At 39.3% G+C, this 17,108-nt stretch overlaps 2 protein-coding genes across 2 annotated transcripts; one reads left to right on the top strand and one right to left on the bottom strand.

Annotated features, from left to right (window-relative positions):
* The first annotated feature begins 7,926 nt into the window (after positions 1-7,926).
* On the top strand, positions 7,927-13,004 carry LOC306752041 (aldo-keto reductase family 1 member B1-like). The gene is made up of 10 exons (XM_079235733.1): positions 7,927-8,066; positions 9,034-9,201; positions 9,330-9,446; positions 9,610-9,687; positions 10,046-10,168; positions 11,057-11,163; positions 11,651-11,732; positions 11,881-11,964; positions 12,066-12,148; positions 12,241-13,004. Exons 1-10 carry the CDS (start codon positions 8,001-8,003, stop codon positions 12,281-12,283), a joined length of 951 nt encoding a protein of 316 aa, XP_079091859.1. The 5' UTR covers positions 7,927-8,000; the 3' UTR covers positions 12,284-13,004.
* A 1,434-nt stretch (positions 13,005-14,438) lies between these two features.
* On the bottom strand, positions 14,439-17,071 carry LOC306752328 (aldo-keto reductase family 1 member B1-like; the record flags this gene model as incomplete). The annotated part of the gene is made up of 9 exons (XM_079236078.1): positions 14,439-14,522; positions 14,642-14,725; positions 15,063-15,144; positions 15,231-15,337; positions 15,417-15,539; positions 15,681-15,758; positions 15,974-16,090; positions 16,286-16,453; positions 17,006-17,071. The coding sequence occupies 9 exons, from the start codon at positions 17,069-17,071 to the stop codon at positions 14,439-14,441; spliced, it is 909 nt and encodes a 302-aa protein (XP_079092204.1).
* Between the last annotated feature and the right edge of the window lie 37 nt (positions 17,072-17,108).

Raw genomic sequence — 17,108 nt, forward strand, 5'->3', positions numbered from 1 at the left:
TTTCCCGCTGTGTCATTCTGATGTGTCAAAAGCTGCTCAAACAAACATACAACATGCCCACACAAGGACTAGATGCCAAAGTGGCACAAGGAAACACCAGATGCAATGAGACGATGGGCGGTGGAAAGTAACGTATTGCTCTTTACTCACTGCCACTGTACATGTTTATGTGACTGAACTCTTTTAAGACTGGCCTAAAGACCTTTTTATTCAGGAAGGAATTTTTTACCTTGAGTTAATTTATTGGCAGCTATTACATTCTTATTTTTATTTTTATGGGTTGCTTTATCTATGTTTTAAATCGGTTTTATTTGTTTTACTATATGTGTGGCACTCTGGGATTCTTTGAAGGAAGAGTGCAATAAAAATGAAATGCATTATTATTATTATTATTATTATTATTATGTTTATATACACTACACTTCATGTACACTACACTCCACATACTTTGCATTTTTGCACTTTCTCTATTGTTTAAATTAAATTTCCTAAATGAATACTCTCTGCGCTGTATATATCTTTCATCCCTGTTATTTTTATTGTTGTGTCTGTAAGCTTCTACTTCGACAACAAATTTCCCCTTGGGGGTGAATAAAGTATATAACCATCCATCCATACTGTACTGAAGTACAATTTTGGGTTACTTTTACTTTACTTGAGTTTATGCATTTTCTGCTCCTTTATACTTCTACCCCACAACATCTCAGAGGTAAATATTACATGTTTCACTCCACTATATGTATATGATACTTATACTATACATATATATATATATATATATATATATATATATATATATGTATATATATATATATATATATATATATATATATATATATATATATATATAAACTTGGCAGATTCCAATTAATAATAATAAATAATAATAATTAAAAATACAATCAACAAATATCAACAAATACATTGTGTATTATAATGGCTAAAGATATGACATAGTTGATCCAAGGGGGAGACTCACAAGCTACCTGACAGCGTACAGTATGTAGTAAAAGAAATAAGCCAAGCTGTAACATTTAAGTGATGCACCCATGAATGGTTCAATAATTATAATTCAGTGATGTAGGATGTATGCATCATACATTACTTTACTTGTATTTTAATGGCAATACATTTGTACTTTTACTACCGTAAAATACCGTGGTATTGACTCTTTTACAGTACATTTTATTTTTTCATCTAAATATTTTTTTCTAATAGTCCATACATGGCATTGATTTCTAAAACTGCTTGAACAAAAATAATGTTGACAAATAATAATAATGTAGAAATTATAATATTGAGTAACAAAATTATATAACTTTGTTTTGGACGAACATAACCAGGGGGCGGGACATGATAGTAAACATTGACTGTCATCTCCAAAAATATTCTTTTTAGAAAAGTCTGTGTTTACATAGAACTTTAATTGGCAAAGATTTAAGGATGAGCCTGGCAGTTATAGAAACTGCTCTGACTAATTCTCACACAACTGGTTGTTATTAAAGTTAAATGATTTATATATATATATATATATATATATACATATATATATATATATGTATATATATATATATATATATATATATATATTTAAGAGTAAAAGCTGTGTTCCTTATATACAATACCATTCCAACCTGCCGCTACCAGGCTTCCTGTTAAACAGGATGCTGATTGTTGAGATGACGGGTTTCTTTCCCCCTCACTATAAACACATATCAGCTTTTATAAACTACATATGAAGTCACACTACAGTTACCTCAAATTGCAAGACAATATTATTTGCATTCGACAATGAATAGAATCTAAAATGAATTACCTTTTTACTTGAAGACTAAGGTAGACAGGTCCCCTTGATGTATTCTAGGTCTGGTTATCTACGTCCAACTTCAAATTACCAAAATGAACTTGCTTGTTGATGTTTAGTCATTCCTGGAAGCACAGACTAGTGAAAGGGCCCCAAATTTAAACCAAATTGTGTTTCCTCTTTTCTGGCACCGAGGAGCTGGGTGCAAAGGGAAGCTCTTACGTCAACTGCCCCAAATCCCAAACAGAAATAATCACAGATTCTGTCAAGTCATCGTCTTACATAACCTGGGTTGCTCATAAATGAATCAAATAGTTAAAAACCAAAAGCAAAGATACAAAAAAAAGTTTTAGTCTTACTTTAGTCCGTTGCATATAACTTTGTTCTGAGGTTTGTCTGGAAATATTCTCAACCAAATCACGGTACTTACCTGGTAAATTACAGCAGATACTTTAGCTGGTAATGCAGCATGCGCACCCCGATATTGTTGTCAAGGTCGATACAAAAAATAAAGGCTTGACTTTCAAGTGGAGACTGAATGCTGTTAATTTCATATTCTTGAGACAGTTTGTCCATATCTGATCAGCGCCGCTCAACTTGAAAGAAGAAAACACACAAGTGTTTTGGTCAGCTTCATGGAACGGTGTCATTTCGTTTCAGAGGATAGGGGCTGCGATATTGCTTTCACGGTCACACTGTAATCTGCATAATGACAATGATGAACAACCCATCAGGGACGATTTGAGAGAAAAAGCCTCCAAATTCCCCTTCAGAAGCATGTTGATTGTGTTTATTCATGGCAGTTAGGTTGATGAGGGAGCAATATGGAGGAGGTTGGATGGACACTTGTTACGCGTTACCGTTAAAATAGCAGACATCTCTTGACGAAGAACAAACAGTAAAGGCAGACTGAAATCAAGGCGTCTGTGAAAGCTCTCGGGAATGCAAATTCAAAAGCACTTCATTACTTGCTTTTTCCCTGCAATCTTGTGTCTGAGAGACCGAACTAAGTGGTTAATCAAGCCAAAAACCAAACGGTGTCTGAGGGGCCAGAGAGGAGACGCCTCTGCTCACAGACAAGGCCACGGCTCTGTATGGAAGCGCATGTGAAAATACACAATGGTGTGTGTGTGTGTGTGGTTTGGATTCATACCAGATCAGAAAGATCTGGATGGCTAAAAGATCATTCCCATGCGCTACTCATTTTTTTTTTTTTTTTAAGATGCAGCGTTTCATTGCATTGTTCCGAATGGAAACGTAACAAACCCTGATGTTACTGAGCAGTGGGAAATGAAGAATCAATCAATCAAACACATTTTAAGCTTTACGTGCGTCTCACACACGTATGAGTTACTGTCTTTTAACCTATCTTGTAGTTAACAGGAGCGTAACCTCCCAAGCGCCGTGAAAAACAAGATGAAAGGGGCACGACTGTCGTTTCTCACACATGTTTAGAACGGCCCCTGACCGCGCTACTATAGCTGCATGCTACTAGAGCTAAATGCTAACATTGGCATTCTAAAATGCTCACAATGCTAACATGCTGATGCTTGGCACGTATAACGTTTACCGTGTTCAACATCTTAGTTTAGCATGCTATGCTTTGCTAATTGCTTAGCTCTTTACACAATGTACTACATCAGGGCTCTCAAGTGTCACGCATTGAGCGTGACTGTCACGCATTTCGGTCTTAAGTCACGCCCTCCCGCCACACATCGTATTTCTCTAAAATTATTTATTTTTCTAAAAACTCTAGGCTATTTAATGTGCCGCAGCGCGCAAACATGACCTGGTCGCGCTGCCCTCACCATGGAGGAATCAAGCACGTCTCCCCCGAATCCCCTGCCAATCAATAAAAAGAGATGGGCGACACGAATAGCCAATCAGAAAAACGTATCTGTTGTATCTGGGTGAAATGGGGGGGGGGGGGGTAGAGTGAGAGAGAGAGAGAGAGAGAGAGAGAGAGATGTCACTCTTACCTGTCTTAAAAACTTGAGAGCCCTGATGTACACAGGCTGAAGTGAACGTTATTAGTTTTGCATTTGCTCATACAGGTTTATGACACGTTAAAGGGACAGTGTGTGTGTAGCATTTGGTAGCATCTAGCCAGAATACCCCTCCGCTCGCCTCCCCTATTCAAGACTATAACGCCATTAGCCTCCCTCTGAGGCCATCCTTACCATACTACTTTAGAAGTAAATACACTTGTTTTAAATGACAATTATTTTTTTACTATATTTTTACTGTAAATGTTTCTATTTTTAAATGATATCTCATGTCATTGCACTGTTTTTTGTTTTGCATGTCATTGCACCTTTCACCAAGTCAAATTCCTTGTATGTGTAATGCACTTGGCACGTCTGTACAACATTTCATGACAATCCATCCAACAGTCTGGACCAAAGGGGCTTGGCTAAAAATGTACCATGACTTCACAGAATATGAGAGGCATCTGCCAGAAGTTAAGTTGTATCCCTCATAACGTAGTAACCACATTCTCAAAATGATGTAAATAAACTTAATTGACCCTACATTTCCTAATGATCTCTATTCCCTATGGTATTAATACTAGCAGTAGTACCTCAGGAGCAGTGTGACAGCTGAAATCAGACAGAAGAGATATTGTCTGTGTTATCTGCTTTTATTATTTCCACATCGTCCTCATAAGAAATCCACCCAATATCTTAATTCCTCCATGGTTACATGAGGACACGGTTATAAGGTTATATGAGGTTCTGTCTGTCACGTGCAATTAGAGACAACAGATAAGCCAAGGTCAGATACGTTTACCAGCCACGAGAAGCATTTAAAGAATATAAGGCTGAATTATATGCAGCTGTTCTTTCCATGCAAGGAGTAGCTTGATGTAGTGCAAATAAAACAACTGAAAAAAGCTAATACTGCACTGTAATACAAGATGGCTGTTAAAACCATTAGGGGAATCCAGGAAATTAGAAAAAAATCCAAGTTCGCTGATGGCTTGAAATAGCATAGAGGCTCTTTCACACATACATTCCGTAACATTAACGGAGTAAAGTGCCTGAACTATTCTGGTGGAGGCAGCTGCTTCTCTTGTTCACATAACCGAGGCCTTAACACGATTTTAATGCTATGTGACCGTTCACACACCAAGTCCTCTGCCGTCTGAAATTGCATTTGATTTACTGAGACTAGTAGAGTTGTGCATGCTTGGGGTGACGATTTCCCTCACAAAAATTGCCAAATTGTTTTTTAACATAATTTGTACGATCATTTTTGTAATTATTCTGATATTTTTAGCTATAAAAATAATACATTAAAGGCTGAAACTAACCATTATTTGTATGCTTGATTAATCAATAATTGTTTTGGGTGTATAAAATGTTCTCAGAACCCAAGGTGGCATCTTGAATTTGCTTGTTTTGTTTGACCAACAAACCAAAATCCCCAAAGTATTATATTTACTGTCATAGAAGACAAAGAAACCCGACAAATATTGGCATATTTTTTGGCATAGTTGCTTAAAAAATGTTGTTCACGGATGAGCAATTGTAAAAATTGTTGCTGGTGAATTTTGTGCTGTTGACCAATGCTGTTTATCAATGTCATACTGTCTCCCTAACACAGATATTGGTTGGATTATCATATTTTTTACAGACTGATTTCCCATGATGTCTGCAGGGCTCAAATCAGCCTCGGTAATCTCCAGTGTATCCCAAAACATGTAATGACACTTGACACATTACTATGATTTACTCATGACGTAGGGGTTTCTCTCCCTGATCTGGTTATTGTTTGATAGAGGGAATGTGTGGAATGCGAGTGTGTGAGTGAACTCAGCAGGAACTGACACTCGACATTAGATTCATGGGCGAAGATTATGACCCAGGGCATTCTGGCAGAAACCGAGGAAAAAAAGAAGGACAGCAAAGCCAATGCCAATGGGCGAGACAAGAGGTGAAGAGAATGCAGCAAAGGCCATGAAATTAAATGGGGTGTTTGATCTCCCCAGGACAGGTCAGGTCTTACTGGTGGAGGGTCTAATCCGATGAGGAGCCTATGAAGGAATGGACACCTGGAGCTGCACTGAGCATTCATTATGGCTGCACGAAATGGAAAAGGAGACAGATGGTCATTGTGATCTATATATTTACGTATCACGCCATTCTCTCTCTATTCCATCAGCGAGTGAATGTTTCCCCTCTTTTCTCTTCAAATTCTTTGAGCAACACATTCTGAAATCTCACCTCGGTCTACACTCTTTGTCCAAAAGTTTCCTTGAGAGGCACTTGGTTTTACTCCAAGCCTCTGTTGTTTCTTCAAATGCCGCTTTTCCTTTATTCTAATCGATGCACTCAGTACTGTGGAAAGGTATCCATCCGCCTTCAGACGCAAAATAAGAGCCTCTGAAATGAAAACTTTCCCCCCCTCTTTCAGATGCCAATTGTGTGTGGCTGTGTCTTAGTCTGGTTTACCTGCGGTTCTTTGATCATGACAGCATGCGACGGTGTTTGATTCCTGGGGTACTTTGACAGTTTGCAGGCTGGCAAAAGGCCCTCCAGTGTCTGAAGATAGATCAGAGGAGACAGGCCCTGAAAAGCAGGCGTCCAGCTGGGAGAAGATCAGAAGAGACACAAACTTTAGCGAGAGCCATTGTGAGGTACACAGCGGCTGCTGGATCCCATAACTTTTCCTTTTGTATGTTTTTTTCATATTGCTCTCTTCTCCCTCTCTTATCTTCTGCTCAGAGTGTTGAATGGCTCAGTTAAAGGTCTGTCAGGTTTTATCTGATTCTGACAATAAAGACACCTTGTATTTGTTCCCTATTTCAGGTGTCCCTTGCGGTTTAAGGCTGTGCGTGTGTGTGTGTGTGTGTGTGTGTGTGTGTGTGTGTGTGTGTGTGTGTGTGTGTGTGTGTGCACTCACAACGGTGCACATCTCCTTTACAGTATCAGAAAAAGGAGAAATTGTCGTAAAAAATATTAAAGAGTAATTGAAAAGAATATTATCTTCATGCTGGACAATGAACTTACCCAAGGCTTGTTACTAGAGCATTTTTTTCTATGGACTTGGATCAATCAAATAAGTGTGCATGAGTTTTTGAGAGCCTTAAGTCAAATGAACAGTACTGATCAATCATTTTAGTCACCGTAATTACTGGCCATATTAGCTAATGTATGAAATGATGTGATTATTTTACTTAGGAGCCTCCATTGTGTAATCTGATAAGATGGGCTCACGTTTGGTAAGTGTGGCAATGGTGCCCTCTAGCGGCTCAATGACAGAACCATCAAAAACGGGTAAAAATATGCAAGAACAGGTGTTATTTTTGGGAACTACAGTTGTTAGATCCTTTGAAATTTCATGGTTCACCAATACATTATTGCCACCCTACAGGACGTATCAAGGAGTTTAAATTAAAAATAGCTAAATCACACTCACTGTAGAAATGCATTAAACCGTATGGTTATTGTTCTTTACTTGTATTTAATATGTGAGTTGCATACATTATACAGGCCAGAGATAAACTGGGACAAATATACCAGCCCTTATATGCATTATATTTGCTGTGGAAATGATTTCAGATATACTTTGTCAAGGTCTTAAAAAGGTCTTAAAGAGCATTACATTAGTTGCTTTTCACTGGCCGGTCAAAATGGTTGCATCCATGGCCATCGGCAGCAGCACTAACAGTGGAAAGTATCTAATTACATTTAACCTACCCATGTATTGCACATAGGTTCCATGCAGAATGTAATTTGTTTAAATATATGTATTTTTATTTTAGCTTATGTTACAGTTATGAAAACTCTAGACAAACAGGTAGTACCAACTTGTCAATCACAAGGTAGCCCCCAAAGCCTTCCCTGCTTTATCATCCATTTTACTCCAAATGGGACCATCATTTACCAAATGAACATACTGCTGTATTGAAAAAGACTTAAATAGCGATTGGGGTAACAAACTCATGTTAACAATATTTACTGAGGTATTACATCAAGTGAGATCTAGGGACATTTGCAGGTAGTCTTATTTTACCAGTGGAGTCTCCCCCTGGTGGCTGTTAGAAAGAATGCAGGTCCAAAGCACTTGCGCATTAGCTTCGCTTTCCAGGACCGGAGGTTCCCTCTGGATCTGCAGGCTGAGCCCCATCTTTGCTGCTTCCTCTGCTCGACTATACCTTCTGCATTCAGCGTCTGCTCGTCCTTTTGGAGAAATGGCAACGACCGTGAAACTAAACACCGGTGCACAAATGCCCATTGTGGGACTGGGCACATGGAAGGTGCGTTTTGTATAATATGCAACGTGTACTTATCTCTTGTTAGCTAAAAAATGAACTTGTTTAAGTAAGCTAGCTGAACGGGCCGACAGAAAGCAACGAGTTGCTAAAATCATGGCTGCTTTTCCTCAAAGTGCCAGCCGATATATCGATGTAAGTTCGGCAGTAATTGCATGCTGTTTTAATGACTGTGGGTGTTTTAGTTCAGTGTGTAACCTCTGCGCCTGATAAAGAAAACCGTGGTTAATGCGCTCCAGCGGCAGGTTCCTGAAAACACGGCCGTCGTGTGCAAACCTGCTGGTTCAAGTTACGCTGCGCAGACTGAGAGCTAACGTTAGCCGTGTCCAATGCATGCTTTACTTTTATTCGGTTTAACCGAAGTCACAATTGCCCAACAATTATAGACTCCAACAATAATGCAACCTAATCCTTTTAAAGTGGCTTCGTGTCTTTTTTTTAATCCGTTTTTTTGTGTCTCTACTTAAATCTCAGCAACATTATTGCCTGAGAAGGCTGCTGTTTCCTGCTTAACAGCATGTCGTTTTTCTTGGCAAATCTAATTATAGTTGCAATTAGTATTGGCCCCAAAAAATAGGTGAGGTGCAAATGCAGACCTTGTTTTCCACCCAGAGAAGATCTACTTGCTGGACATGGGTTTCCTCTCACCATGAAAGGTATGCATGTAGTACTAGGATTGTTCCAAAATAAGAGATGCAGTTGGTCCCAGGTCTAAATAGAAAAGGATGGAACACAGAGGACAACCAAGTGCAGTGTTACAGTGTAACTTAACTAATCTTTAATCAAATAGTCCCACGGCATGTTTGGGTTAAACTGAAGCAAAAATAATGCAAATCATGAACCGTTCCTATTCTGTATACTGACACCACATAAAACGATAAGTACTGTGATGTTATTATGACACGGTATGTCTGGACCACACCAAGTAACCATCCCTGTGTTCTTTTTACAGTCTCCCCCTGGCAAGGTCACAGAGGCGGTGAAAGCAGCCATCTCAGCAGGCTACCGGCACATTGATGGAGCGTTTGTCTACCAGAACGAGGCAGAGGTGGGAGAGGGTGTTGGGGCCATGATCAAAGATGGCGTGGTCAAGCGAGAGGATCTCTTCATTGTTAGCAAGGTGAGTTGTGCGCTCATAATGTGAGCTCACACATATGCATGTCCTTATTGTTTTACACAAAAAGGTTTTGGAACTGATGTTGTCTGTATTTGCTGTATGTAACCAGTGTGTTAATATTTTTTTTATAGCTGTGGTGCACTTTTCATGGGAAGTCTCTGGTGAGAAAAGGCTGTGAGAAGACCCTCAGTGATCTTAAACTGGACTACCTAGACCTCTATCTAATCCATTGGCCCATGGGTTTCAAGGTAGGCACAGTCTTGTGAGCAATGTGTGAAACTGTGTGTTCTCTGTGTGTGTAGGATTCAGCTGGAATCTGTCTGTCAGCAGGAATGTGCAGCCTCCATACTGTCAACGTCGTAGTATTGTGGTGTAAACCGGAGCGCTATTGATCCTTTTGTCATATTACAGACTGGCAGTGAACTTTTTCCTGTGGACAGCGCTGGCGATGCGCTCACTGATAATACTCACTTCCTGGAGACATGGGAGGTGAGTTAAACAGACACACTACTCGCTTGGATCAGACGTAGCGTTTGAAAAGGTACAATTTAATAACAAATCTGTGTGTGTGTGCCATGTTAGGACTTAAGACCAGAATCATTGAATTTAAAGCTCATAAATGTCCATGTCATGTGTTATTTGTTTAAGAGCAACATTTTTTTTGGAAGTCAAAAAAAGGGGGGCTTTGAAATACACTGAAAGTTGCCAGAGTTGAAGGCAAGTATTTTTTAGATCATGATTATACCACGGGAGTGGTGACAAAGGCTTTTTTAAGAGGAACAAATAGGATTTATTACGAGCTATAGTTTCTAAACCCAAACTCTATTTTTTCTGGTACATTTTTCAGGGAATGGAAGAACTGGTGGATGCTGGTTTGGTCAAAGCTGTCGGTGTCTCCAACTTCAACAAGGAGCAGATTGAAGCCATTCTCAACAAGCCAGGCCTCAAATACAAGCCTGCCGTGAACCAGGTAAGAGATTTGTACAACATTTTTCTAGTAACTATACTGTCCAGCTGCTGTATGAACTGTTGCAATGACTGTAAGCCAGTCAGCTGTTTTTAAAGCTATATATATATCTATATTATATAGATATAGATATATATATATATATATATATATATATATATATTAGAGCTAGGAATCTCGATCCATTTCAGAGGGCTACGATGCGATAATGAAATTATCATCAATTCATCTTGGTGCATAAAAAAAAGTGTTTATCTGCTATTTTTAAAACAGGATACATTTACGGATGACTCAAGTCGGATACATTTACTTCCATTATATTTTATTAATTAAATATTGGTTAAAGATTGAAGAGATGTGTCAACTTGAAGGTTACATTTCCAAGAATTGCAAAGAGAACCTGCGTGTGCGTGTAACTTTGTTTACGATTTGATTATTGACAGATAAATCAATTATCAAAGTCTTTATTAGTTGCATCCCCTCTGAGTCGCAAGAAACAGATAAATATCATGATTGCTGTTCTTAAAGAGCAAAGGGCCACAATGGCGTCATCTGTCTCCTCGTATCGGGTCTGAGGAAAAACTAAATGTCTCGTAATTTGTATCCGTTCACAGCAGTTTCCCCCCAGGCTGCACCAATTAGCTGAGGAGACCTTGTATTTTTCTGTTTTTCAGAACCATCCTTCACCATGAATGTCTTGCTTTGTCTAGTCTCTTTATTTATTCGATTACGGCACCATGCATAGACCAAAATACTTTCTTATATTGACTGAGGAAAAAGCCAACCCTATGTGTATGAAAGTCAAAGTCGGATACACATACAAAGTTGATTTATGTTTCACTTCCATTGTTTTTGCAATGCATTTAAAGAGTAGTGTGTTTGTCCCACCAGGTGGAGTGCCACCCGTACCTGAATCAGGAGAAGCTGGTCCCCTTCTGCCAGTCTCATGGCATCGCAGTGACCGCCTACAGCCCCCTGGGCTCGCCCGACAGACCCTGGTCAGTGGAGTCAAAATAACACGAGACAGAACTTGTAACATAAAGCCTGTCGATCACCGCACTGCTGCAACATCATGATCATATTTGTTGGAATGCTGATTCAGTAGTTTGTCTTTCATATCCCTTTGGGTGGTTTCAACTTGTGACTGTTGTTCCTCTTTGTTTATGTATGTTTGTATGTGGCATATTTTGTTGGGATTTAGACATTATTATTTAATTTTTTATGCAGAGAAAACTTGCTGTCTTTAAAGCTCTCTTATTCGTCTGAATCTGCTTTGAAAAATCACACACAAATGTCTTTTTTACTACTACTTTACTTTTCACAATGGCCCACCTCTGTCGCAGTGTTTGATTCTCGTTAAGTTAATACAGAGTCGGCCCTTCTCTGAGGTATCTCCATTATTTTGTCTACCTTCTGATTGTCAGCAAAACAATGCAATGTGTGCAGGTCTTCTATATCATACCGGATGATGCATTTATATTACAGGGCTCAACCTGAAGACCCCTCACTGCTGGAAGATCCGAACATTAAAGCCATTGCTGAGAAGCACAAGAAGTCATCTGCTCAGGTACGACACTGAACAAAATCAGCTTTATATAGTTTTTGTGCACACACAAAAAGAATGCCGTTTGCTCTTAAAGAAGAATGTGTTATTATATGTTGTTATGACCTTTGATCACGTTCACATGTTAATACCCTTTCTCCTTCACTGCCAGGTCCTGATCCGCTTCCACATCCAGAGGAACGTGATCGTGATCCCCAAGTCGATCACACCTCAGCGCATTCAGGAAAATTTCCAGGTAATTAGCCGAGGGATTTTTCAGATGTTTTCTAGGATTAGCCCTCAATGTGCCTCACTTACTCGGCTCCTGCATGACGGCTGTTGTTTAAATCTCTGCAGGTGTTTGACTTTGAACTATCTGGGGAGGAAATGAAGACTATACTGGGATTCAACAGGAACTGGAGAGTCTGCGCCATGCGAATGTGAGATCATATATCCTTGTTTTCTTTTTCAAATATTGTTCAGAAGGTGTCGTGAGGTTTTTAAATGTTCCTTTCTGTCTTTCTCTCCATAGGTGCATAAAGCACAAGGACTATCCATTCAGCGCTGAATTCTGAAATGGAAAAAAGAAATGCTGATTTTTCCACAGGTTTACTGGAGTTTGCATCTCCAACCTCTAAGCTGCTCACTTCGGTATGCTTTAGTGCAGTTTGCAAAACAAATGTGGCCTTGCATCAGATTTCTATTTTCATGTTACATTTCTAAGGAGAAATTATTCTTTAGTTATCTATTTTGTCTTCACTAAAACCAATTTAACGCATTAAATACTTCTTTAATTTCTAATTTGAGATGCTCATTTGACACAAATTATGACCAATGAGTGAGTTTTGCACTAGTATAATTGAGTGTACATGTATTTTCCTAACATAGCCATTTTATGTTCTATCAGCCAGCAGACAAGTGTCTTAGCTCGATTGATTATTTTGATTTTTCTTTTCTTGCCAAATAAATTCTAAGGTATAACTTTGCGGTCACTGACATTTAAAGTAACTGAATAAGAATAATCGAAATGTGCCACATTCACTACAGATTAAGTGTGTAACACTTCTAAAGTGTTACACTTCAGTCATTGTTTTATTTGTAGTTTTACATGTTTGTTGTAGCACAAAAAAAAATTATATTCTCGTAAAAGATCAAATCTGTATTAACGGTGATTTTTCATAGCACTAATGTGATCATACTTCAAAGCATTTAACTAAACCTGTTTTTCCTTTATGTCAGCACTTGACCATTTGCATATAATGTGAATGCAAATTAAAAACACTGATTCATCTCTCACTCTGAGTCACGGTCTGTTCTGCTTTTTTACAAAGTATTTCCCATATTTAGTGAGTCATAGATGGCACTTTAACATCATGTGTATTAGCCCTGTTATGAAATAGTCACTTCCACTTCCCGCGCTGGTGTGTTAAGCATCTAAATAAATAAACAAAGTCGGTGTGTGATTTCTACAAAGCAGTGAAGAGACCACTGTTCAAATGGAAGCGTGTCTCTTAGTGACCGTTCTGTGTGTTTCCACACACGTGTGAAAGGCCCATAAAAGAATAACTGGGGGAATTAATGAATGAGTTGCTGTAGCCTTTAAAGGTGTCTATACACATACATATGTAGCCACAATTATGTATTGTCAAATGCAATGTTCCTTCATTTATTTTCTCCAGTAAAATAATTTAGCTTAGATTATGAGTAATGGGTGATAACTTTGGTTTCATATGCCAAAGGTGTCCTCAACTGACCCCGTGAGTTTTCTTCTATGGTGATTTTAGGTGAGATTATATCATGTCAAGGAGAAAGTCTAGCCAGTAATGCCTTTTCTATTTCCCTCCTGGAAGGAAAGAGGTTGATGCTGCTGCTGACAAAGACAACTTGGAGAAAAATTTAACTGCAAGTGTTGATAGTGTAACACATGTCATATATAAAAGTACTTCCTGTTAAAAACATGAGAAATGCAGCATTAGTAAAGGAGTTAGCCGTACAAATGCATCATAAAAAGGGATTAGAGAATAACAATCGGTATTACAAGCGCTGCATAAATAATTAATACTGGATTCTTGAGTTTGCGAACCCCCTGAGCAACAACTTGTCTGGTGTCTGTGTTATTGTCTGGTTGGTGCATCATGGTGGGCCATATTCCCAAACATTTCTATGTCTATTTAGTTTTACCACAGTGAAAAATTGGTCCTTTTATTTGACTGCTTTACACCAGGTAAAATTTGTACTGCGCTGGACCTTCAACCCTTTTATATTTCTTACTTTTGTATTCTTACTTTCTTACTCACAACGAGCAGCCGGCTTCAGTAGCATTTATAGTGATCACGTTCAACATCTGCGCACCTCAACAGTATAGATAAAAGATCGTTTTATTTCACACAGTCTGCTTTTTTTCAATACATTCATTGAGGTCTTTATTTCAATAGCGAGCATTATACACAAATTATTCAGTTGAATCTTATTAAGATAATAATTCAAGCTTTGTCACATTAGTCAGGTCGCATTTAATATTGCAGCTTGTGGATTTTTAATAAAAAAGCTCAGTAGTTAATAGTTGTCTGATGAGCTAGTATTCTTTGTGCGTTGAGAACCTGAACAGAAAAGTAGAGGAGCATGCTTTACTTGAGATAGTGTTAATAGGTCCAGTAGCCGGGTCCATAGCCTAAAATAAGGGATAAACAGCGATAAAGAGATAACCGGCATAAGCTGATCTGCCTCTACTCACCACTCGAGTGAGAATGCTCTCCTCTCGGGGAAGCTCATCATGGTCTTCATGTCGTTTTCACTCAACTCGAAGTCAAACAGCTGAAAGAGAAACAACAGCGAGTCAATTCCAAACAGCAAAATAGATATAGGCCTATATATGCATGATATATCTCTTAAAAGTGTGTTGTCAGCTGTTGAAATTGTTAAGATTGGTAAACCTGCAAGTTCTCCTTGATCCGATGGGGTGTCACCGACTTGGCTAGGACGATCACGTTCCTCTGGATGTGGAACCTGAGGAGAACCTGGTGGGAAATACAGAAATCGGCATTATAAGCATTAGTCAGGCATCTTACCGAACACCTTTGCATGACTACAATTTAGATGGATCACAACACAATGTTTAATTCCCCACCCATGAAAGCTTCAACGCTGACCTCTGTTATTTAACTTTTTAATGGAAGAGTTATCATTTTCGACAAAGCCATTATATCCCTGTGATATCGGTGTCGGCCCGCTGACCAAAACACATGCAAATATCACTGCAATACAATATTGGTTTCATTTTTATAAAAAGTAAAATACAATATTATTTTTGGTTTCAAAACTTGAAGTCGGCCTTCTAGTTTTTTCCTCTTTTACCTGTGCTGGAGTCTTGTTGTACTTGTCAGCAATAGCCTTGATCCGAGGTTCCTCCAGCAGAGAGGGATCATCAGAAGAAACCCTTTCAAAAATAAGAACAGAAAAGAATAAGTGACACTTGACACCTTCCTGTGGGCGCTGCTTTTGAGAGGTGGCACTGCCTCTCACCAGGGTCTGTCAGGGGAGCCCAGGGGGCTGTACGCCGTCACTGGGATGCCCTTTGAGTGGCAGTAGTTTATCAGCTTCTCTTGGGTCATGAATGGGTGGCACTCAATCTGGAGGAACACCCGAAAGCCTTAGCTTTTGGTGTCTTCCTTCAAAATAGTGCTGCGGAATGACGGTGCTGCTCTGTACCTGGTTGGCGGCAGGCTTGTACTTGAGGCCTGGCTTGTTGAGTAAGGCCTCCATCTGGTCTTTGTTGAAGTTGGAGATACCGATAGCCTTGACCAATCCAGCATCCACCAGCGTTTCCATCGCCTTTGATACACAATGCACACGGGTGTAAGTGAGGTATCTTGAAAGCAATGTTAATAGTTAATTTGATTTAGGCTGCCAGCAAGTCAGTTGAACTTTAAGCGTCAGTCTTTGATGTACATAATAATAAAACACTTAAATTACCTCCCAAGTGTCCAAGAAGTTGCTGCCATCAGAAATAACCTTGTCATGCTCATCAAGTGGAAAAAGATTATCCCCTGGCTGCAGTCGCAAAAAGAAAAATGGCAAAGTCAAAACATGAAGTTTGATGAAATGTTTTGTTTACTTATTAGCTCAATAATGAACCCTATTAAGAAAGGCCGGGACTTATGATGTTAGGTTTGCTGAGACACAGGGGAAATAGGCTAACATTTGGGCTTGACTATGAGGCCTTGATGCTGTGGTTTTACCAACAGACAGGACAATGGTATCCCAACCTTGGCCCCCATAGGGAAATGCATGAGGTAAAGGTCCAGGTGGTCCAGTTTCAGGTCCCTGAGCGTCTTCTCACAGGCTCCCCTCACTAGAGATGGAACGTGGAAGGTGCACCACAACTATGAAAAGCAGTAAATATACTGAACATGTCAGTGTTTAGTGTTTGTGTGGGTCACATTGGAGGTTAGTCAACAAAATGTCAATGAAAAATACCTTGACTAACAGCAATTTTTACATGTGTTCATGTCTTTGCACAAATTAGATAGATATGCAGCATTTAAATGTGTCGATTGACTTTGGCTGTAATGCCGTACCTTACTGACAACGAATAGCTCCTCCCTCTTAACCACTCCTTCGTCAATCATTGCACGAATGCCAACCCCGACCTCGTCTTCATTCTGGTACACGTAAGTGCCGTCGATGTGTCTGTAACCAGCTCGTATCGCCACCTTAACGACTTCGGTGACCTTACCTTGCTCTGCCTACAGAGGAAGGGTGACACAAAAAAAAGGAAATGGGAAGAAATGAATGTAAAGAGCAGGTTGTCATTGGTGGCATCTAGTACTAACACATGTGTTCAGGCAGAGGTTTGTGCAATACAATGTCAATATTTACACTTTGACAAACCCTCTATTAATAGTTTTACTGACTCGGACCCTGGACTCCCTGCTTCTTTTAACCTAGTATACACTGCATTTTTAACATGAAAAAGACAATCTAAATCAGAACCAAATAAAAAGGAGTAGAGACAAAGTATTACAACAGTTTTTTTCCCGTCGGCAGTCGGGCTCATCAACAGAGCTGACTGATTCTGTCACCCCCAGGACTATTTTTCGGACTATTTTTCGGAATATTTTTTCTTCTTTTCTTTCTTCTTACCGGTCACTCCTCTGCACACTTCATATTTAAACACTCATGCCACTTAACATACACTTTTTAACTTAAACACACATGTCACTTTAACATACACTTACATTAACGTTATCTCAGTCCAGACACCCTATCTATAGGAACAATAGAATGGTCAGCCTCGCCCTCCATGTTCCGAGACCCACAATAGGCATCTTTGCTCCATTGTTGAGGGTAACTGAAGATATCATGTTGGATCTTGTGTTGCGGTTCTTGCAGGATCAATCA

This window comes from Taurulus bubalis (genome assembly GCF_910589615.1).
Source record: "Taurulus bubalis genome assembly, chromosome: 20".
Classification (NCBI taxonomy): Eukaryota; Metazoa; Chordata; class Actinopteri; order Perciformes; family Cottidae; genus Taurulus; species Taurulus bubalis.